The sequence below is a fragment of the Trichoderma aggressivum genome (assembly GCF_033847375.1).
Source record: "Trichoderma aggressivum f. europaeum strain CBS 100526 chromosome Unknown scaffold_088, whole genome shotgun sequence".
Taxonomy (NCBI): domain Eukaryota; kingdom Fungi; phylum Ascomycota; class Sordariomycetes; order Hypocreales; family Hypocreaceae; genus Trichoderma; species Trichoderma aggressivum.
Genome location: NW_026946454.1, coordinates 65,097 through 71,994, shown reverse-complemented (window position 1 = coordinate 71,994; position 6,898 = coordinate 65,097). Strand labels below are relative to the sequence as shown.

General features: G+C 50.2%; 2 protein-coding genes across 2 annotated transcripts; one reads left to right on the top strand and one right to left on the bottom strand.

Moving 5' to 3' along the window:
* Positions 1 to 2,099: 2,099 nt before the first annotated feature.
* Triagg1_10836 (uncharacterized protein) lies at positions 2,100 to 3,576 on the bottom strand (the record flags this gene model as incomplete). The annotated part of the gene is made up of 3 exons (XM_062894951.1): positions 2,100 to 2,336; positions 2,408 to 2,541; positions 2,610 to 3,576. The coding sequence occupies 3 exons, from the start codon at positions 3,574 to 3,576 to the stop codon at positions 2,100 to 2,102; spliced, it is 1,338 nt and encodes a 445-aa protein (XP_062750227.1).
* Positions 3,577 to 5,621: 2,045 nt separating this feature from the next.
* Triagg1_10835 (uncharacterized protein) lies at positions 5,622 to 6,757 on the top strand (the record flags this gene model as incomplete). The annotated part of the gene is made up of 2 exons (XM_062894950.1): positions 5,622 to 5,909; positions 5,972 to 6,757. 2 exons carry the CDS (start codon positions 5,622 to 5,624, stop codon positions 6,755 to 6,757), a joined length of 1,074 nt encoding a protein of 357 aa, XP_062750226.1.
* Positions 6,758 to 6,898: the final 141 nt, after the last annotated feature.

The window sequence follows — 6,898 nt, the reverse complement described above, 5'->3', positions numbered from 1 at the left end:
CCCCCCCCCCCCCCCCCCCCCCCGGGTGGCTGCATGTGAAGCTGTCTGTGTCTGTGTCTGTGTCTGTGTCTGCGTCTGTGTCCTCGTAAGCCATCCTGCATCACCAATCACGAGCGGGGATGTCGAGGCCGGGCTTTTGTCCTCATTCACGTCGGCACTCTCCGCAATCGTGAATGTTCCGCGCCTTGCAGCATTTCTGAACAAGCATTCTGAATTCCATTGTAGGCAGTTGACAAGCAAAGCTGCCCCCACCAGCAGATGAAATCTGCATCTGTTGATTACAAAAGTCAGAGATGAAGCTCGACTCAGTGTATGCGGTGATGACGCACAGCGTCGCTGACTAAGATTCCATCCATCCTGTAGAAGCAACATTCACGAGTACGGTTGGTCAACGAGCATAGCTAGGTGGATGAGGAAGAAGAAGAAAAGTAGACAGCTCACATAACTAATAAGCCAGCTCTAGATAACGCGGCTGACGCAATTATAAGCATCATGGTAAAGGTGTAGCGTAGATGGTGGCAACCCATGTACATCAGTAGATGCTAGCCAGGGATCTGCAAGAAAAGAGAGGGGGGTCCAAGCCTCACAAGCAACAGAATGCGATGATTTTGGCTGTTGTCAACTCTAACACAAAAGGAGTTATGGGCTTCAGTTAGTAAACAGACGTTAATTATATGCCTAGAGAGAAGAAAAAATATGAGACATCTCTACAGGTGGAACCTCGCAAACAATACAATGCTGCATGGGTGATACCAATCAGCCATTTGTTCTCTCACAAGCAGGCTTCAACATGCTGCAGATTCGTATCGAGTCCATTTAAATAAAGTGACAGAAAAGACAAAGTGAATGGTAGCGTGAGTCTGATCCAGACGGTGAGAGCAGAAAATGTACGAGGGGATAAAAGTAATGAACGATCGTAGTGTGTTCTGGCTCTCCAAATCAGTACAAGTTGTTTCCTCTGGATGCAAACGATGGATGCACATATATTCTGTGAAAGCAGCAGTATTTTTGAATAGTTCTTGAACAGCCAGTATCGAAAGATGTTTACTTGGATATGTGATAGTACATGTAGTCAACCAGCGCCTCAAGCTGGATACATGTCCCCAACATCATACCATATAATTCTAAGCACTTGAAAAGTCCATGTGTTATACCCGATACTGGAATAGAGATTTGGCGACAGCTAATAATTGAGAAGTGATTGCTGAAGCAGATAAAAGGCGGTTCGTGTGAACTTCACTACGACACGACAGATAAGTCGCTGTGATGCGGGTGGGCTGGCCACTCCTTTGCTTTAGAAATCAGGTCGCCGAGGTTATTATCGTATGAAGAGAGTGTTTGTCTATCTCGTAATCCATTGTCAATATGGAATCAAAAGCACATGGGGGGGGGGAGATGATGAGAGTACATGTTTGCTATGTGCTGATCATGCTCCAAGCACCAAACCACCAACCTTTCTCAAACGGGACAGACAGGCTCACAGTAGCACAGGCAGCAGAATAAACCCCCGTAGACGTGTAGATATCATCTGGAGATATAATAATATAATATCGGTTTACTGGCGAAAGAGACATTACATGCTGTCCCACGTACATGTACCTCCTCATCATCCAATACAGTCGATGCAAGGGCACTTTGCAGAAATTAAAATATCACCAAAGAGCAGGCTGCTATCTCAATCACATGTCAAGTAGTGGTCTCGACACAAATACTACCCGTATTGGCAAGGAGACTATTACAATGTCGTCAGCCTCCAATGGCAACATCAATCCGCCGCCACGGCACTCCCAGACACGCCCTATTCACACGAGATACAGTTACTAGGCAGTGCTTTAGGAGACTAGGCTACATCAAATTAGAACTCGCTCAATCATCGTCTGCATTACCGATATGCTGCTATAGCTTTATAGATCCTAGTCACGCCCCTTTGCCCGTACGCCCATCCTTTTGCTTTCTTCCCAGTCCTGTTGTCCCAATAGAATCAACAGCGCCAGAAATACCCCCCTTGTTATTATCTGATCCCGTAGTACGTTAACCCCCCACAACCCTTGTGCTGAGAGTCATCGAAGGCCTAAATATGAGGCGCAACGCAGCCTGATTTAGGCCACCTCCACTACTGGCTTCCCCAACGATGGCTGGGCCTTGCCTCCAAACACGGTACCGGCAGGCCCTTCAATGATCTCCTCTGGAACGGCAACCCGGTTACCACTCTTGTTGCTAACCCAGCGAATGAAAATAGGGTTGGCCTTTTGCGAGTCCTGATCCTGTGCATCGGCGGCGGCTTTACGGTTGATCTTTGGGGCCTGCTTCTTGAGAAGCTTGTTGATGGTCTCCATCTGCGGTGGCGGTATTAGCAATGTGATGGGTATACGAAGGTCTCAACCCCCATAAGAGTAGTACTGCTCACCTTGACTTCTTCATTGCGCTTCTCGCTGAGGTTGCGTCGCCGTCTAGCCATTTCTTGGCGGCGCATGGATAATTCTTCCGCCGTAAACACTTTCTTGACTTGGATTTCTGCAATAAGGGGGTCAGAGGCGTGGTCTTGAATAACCAATCAAATCGCATTCCACATCCCATGAAGACGTCCGGATGCGTAGCGATAGACTCACCATCAGGCAATTTCATAAACTCTTGAGGGATGTCCTCAAATCGGGCCCTCTGTCTTTTGGTCATTTTGGCGAGATCTGGCGTTTCAGCCCGGCTGCCTGCTTCGCTGTCGAGCTCTGAATCGCCATTGGCCTCTTGTTGCATAACGATTTCATCTTCTTCTTCAACATCTTCCTCATCCCCAGCGACCTCAATTTCTTCTCCTTCGGCATCTTCATCTTCCATGGCCTGGTCGCCATAAACAATGGTATCATCGCCTATGTCGCTGTCTGCCGGGTCGCTGAGTTCGTCATCATCGTCATCTTCTTCCTCGTCTTCATCTTCGTCTTCATCCCGATTCATCCTGGATGAGGTGACCTTTACTGTGGGTCTCGACTTGGTAATCCTCGAATTCTTTGCTGAGGGGCGGCCAACAGGCTTTGGGGCCATGTCAATGTCGCCATCTGCATCTTCTTCGCCCTCGGCATCAACTTCCATTTCGTCTTCACCTTCAGCATCTTCGTCACCGAGCTCTTCCATATCGTCATCCTCATCTGCTCCCGCATCCTCTTCATCGTCATCATCCTCCTCCTCGTCATCATCGTCGTCATCTTCTACTACTACTTCTTCCTCCTCTTCCTCCTCTTCTTCGTCATCAGGGCTTGAATCTATAACATAGCTCTTTTTTCCGCCGCGGTTGCGCTTCCCGTGCACAATCTCGCCGCCTTCAAATGGGTCGACCCGACGATTGCCTCCCCTGGTAGCTTGGCGTGACCTACTGTTGGGGAGCTTCACTGTAACGCTAAGATGCGTCTCTTCTGGCGATGAAGCTGTATCGCGCGAGGCCGATGCGCCACCGGCACGTCCTGTCCGTCGCGAGGACATGCTGGTACCTGCGTCTTCCTTTTCGCTTGTGTCAGCCCATCTGGCGTGGACGGAAATCACTTCCTTGGCCTTTGCAGCGGCCGAACGCCGGGGACGTGAGGACATGATCCGCCGACTGCACTCGCAGATGCTTGACGTGTTTGGAGAATGCCGGGTCTATGGTTTTTGTGTTGCGTGCGGGCTTTTGCAAACAGGAGCCAGGGCAGCGGCAACGGCGACGGCGACGGTGATTTGCAAAGGGTTCAAATGTTGCTTGAGCGATGTGCACATGTGGCATGTAGTTGGGATAAGCTCGGTCTAGCCACTAAAGCAAGGCCGCGCAACTGGGTTTTTGTACGGACGCGAGCAACTGCTCAGGCAATTTCCACAACATGACAGGCTGATCCCAGCCCCTAAAACAGCAACTCTGCCGCGGATTGGGTCTTGGAGACGCTCTGCCTGCATTTCGCGCCACCCAACCCTGCCGTTGATGGACATTGAGTCTTGGGCGCCGGTCCAATGAAGCAGCCAGGTGTAGGCATTTTATACTCCACGCCAACGAATTGGCCACGACAAAACATTAACCGTCCAACCTCAGCACTTGAGAGGCGGATTCCAACACCTGAGCTCTCGCAAATTGGTATGTATTTATTGGGATGCTGCACTTGCAGTCTTTGTTAATGGCACTTGGGCCACAGACGCCAATGATGATGGGCCAAGTCTCGTCCAGAGTGACGAAGAGAAAGACAAAATGAAGAGCAGGGTTGGTGCAGCAGTAGGGAGAACCGGGTAGCGATGGCGACAGAGACAGCGTAGCAGCAGCTAGCCAGATCACGACGCATCACATCCGCCGAGATACATATCAGGCAAGACAAACAAACGAAAAGGAACTGCGTGGGAAGCCCCCAATTGCCTTACCTTGTTTGTACCTTTGCCGGCGGGTGCAGCCGAGAATGGCTATTCGTGGTGCTGTTCTTATTGGACCCGAGCTGTGCAATCACGATACGCGTTGCTGCAGGCGTATGCGAGGATAGGTATGCCGGGATCAGCGCGCAGGACCCGATCTATCACTGTTCCAGATGCTAGAAGCACCGCGCTGAACCAATGGTATTAGCACCGGTACAGGTAGTCGATGCCAATGGCGAGCGCTGCGCTGTCCGGGATCCAAGCGATATGATTCGATGGCCGTTGAGCGTCGCTGCGATGACGGCAGGGCAAGTCTCGACGTGATGAAGTCTAAAATAAAAAAAAATAACAGGCGTGTTGGTGATGGCCGAAGTGCGGAAAGAGGGAGAAAAGAAGGAATAAATCTAGAATCCAAGGGTCGTAAGCCAAAACAAACGGCGCAGTTGAATGTCTGTAGGCGTTGCTTAGCGGCGACGGCTCTTATTCAATGGTTGTATCGCAATTGCATGTTAATTTTTGGTGTTGAGAGCAGCTGATGGGCGAGAGTTTGATGACCCCCTAGGCCCACTTTTGTGACTTTCTCAGCACTTTTTTGTTAGTGCTCTATACATTATTAGAAGCAAAATATCTACGATTTGAAGAATCTATTGCCTTTATGCCGGAATTGAACTTCGATTGGGAGGTATGCAGCTCTACAGACCATCAATTAGAGTGGCTCGCTTCTGTTCGCTACTCTTCATCCATACAAAGTCGCGGATTTATTCTCCATTGGTACTTATCTACCCCCGTCAACTCCAAGGTCACCTTAGGGTAGCGCGGAACCAACACAAACAGTATAGCTGCGCTGCAAAGTCGCAACTCAACTTCGTATTACCCTTGTCTCATGATGACAGTGATGATTTGGGTCATACAACTCTAATTAGGGGATAACAGCATTCAGTACGTATCAAGAGTTTCCAATGCCGGGTAATGGATGATAGAATGCTTCTGTATGAGATTCTCCAAGTTACTTACCTGTGCCTAGCAATGAACTTGAAGGCTGAACTTGGCAGATAATTCGCACAGCTCGAGATTTCATTGGCTTGAATCATTAGTCATCGGCATATCCACTAGAGCGCGCCGCGTCTTGCATGTGCCGAGGCCTATGACAAAGCCGGATCTTACCCGGCCAACCGACGTCCGGGGTCAATGTTATCGAATGCCATCTCGCTTCAGCTGACATGCTTCCCCTACGAGGATATGCGAAATTCCAATAAACAGCACAAATGGACGACTCAGAAGGCAAATCACCACCCGATGGCGTGCCCAAGTGGCAGCTTAACGCGCTCGGTGATAATGCGACCCCAGATGAAGCACAACCGCAACAAAGTAGCGACACAGACAAGCTAGAAGTTGCGCGACGGTTTCTGGACGATGATGCTGTCAAGACGGCTCCCCGAGATACCAAGGTCGACTTTCTCAAGTCCAAAGGCGTCGAGGATGAAGATATCGAGCATCTTCTCGGTGGGTTAGAAGAGGCGCCGTCATCAGAGAAGGAGTCCACACCATCAGACGTATGTAAACACATGCCTATCCCGACGCTTCTATCTCGCCATCAGACTGACGCCAGCGACAGGAGTCCAACCAAAAAGCATTGCAAGTGCTCGAAAAATCATTCGCCCCGAAACCACCCGCCGTTCCCCAACCCCCGACCTCTATCCTCGCAGGCAGCGATCGGCCTCCCGTAGTGACATACCCCGAGTTCCTCACCAAGCCCCAGCGCACACCCCCCTTGGTCACGACCAACGGGCTCCTCAATACCCTCTACGCCTTTGGAGGCTTGTCGACGCTTCTATATGGCGCGAGCAAATTCGCCGTCGAGCCGATGGTGGAGAAACTGACAAACGCGCGAATCGATTTACACGAGACCACCGCGAACCGACTGGATTCCATCGTGACCCAGCTCGAAAACACCGTCTCTGTCGTCCCATCGTACAAGAGCTCCGCAAACACCGCCTCGGAGGCGACCGAATCCGAAGACCCGTCTGAAATGTTCCACCGTGACGTCGGCACCCAGACGTCTTTCCCCAACAGCCCTTCGTCCTCGACTCCCAAGGGCAAAGACGAGGCGCAGTCAAAGGTCCAAGCCGATCGCCTTTCGAAACTGACAAAGTCGCTAAAGGGGCTTACGGACGACTTTAAGAAGCAGAGCAACGAGTCCCAGGATATCAAGGTATTGCTGGACGTCTTCCGCGACGATCTCGATAACATGACATACGGACACCATGCCGAATTATTCGGAAACTTTGACAAGAGGAAGAAGAAGGACTCGGAAGACGAAATCCGGAAAGTAAGGGATAACATCCGAAGGATAAAGGGCGTTCTTTTGAGTGCGCGGACTTTCCCTACCTCTGCTAGGTAAAAAGCAGAATCAAGCGCATTGTATTTTACTGCTTAGTTGTTGGGCATTTTACTGGCGAAAGGACGCGTAGCCATGAACTGGGGGTAGATTGACGATATTATTTCTCATGTATAGTACTAATTACAATTTGTAAACACGCAT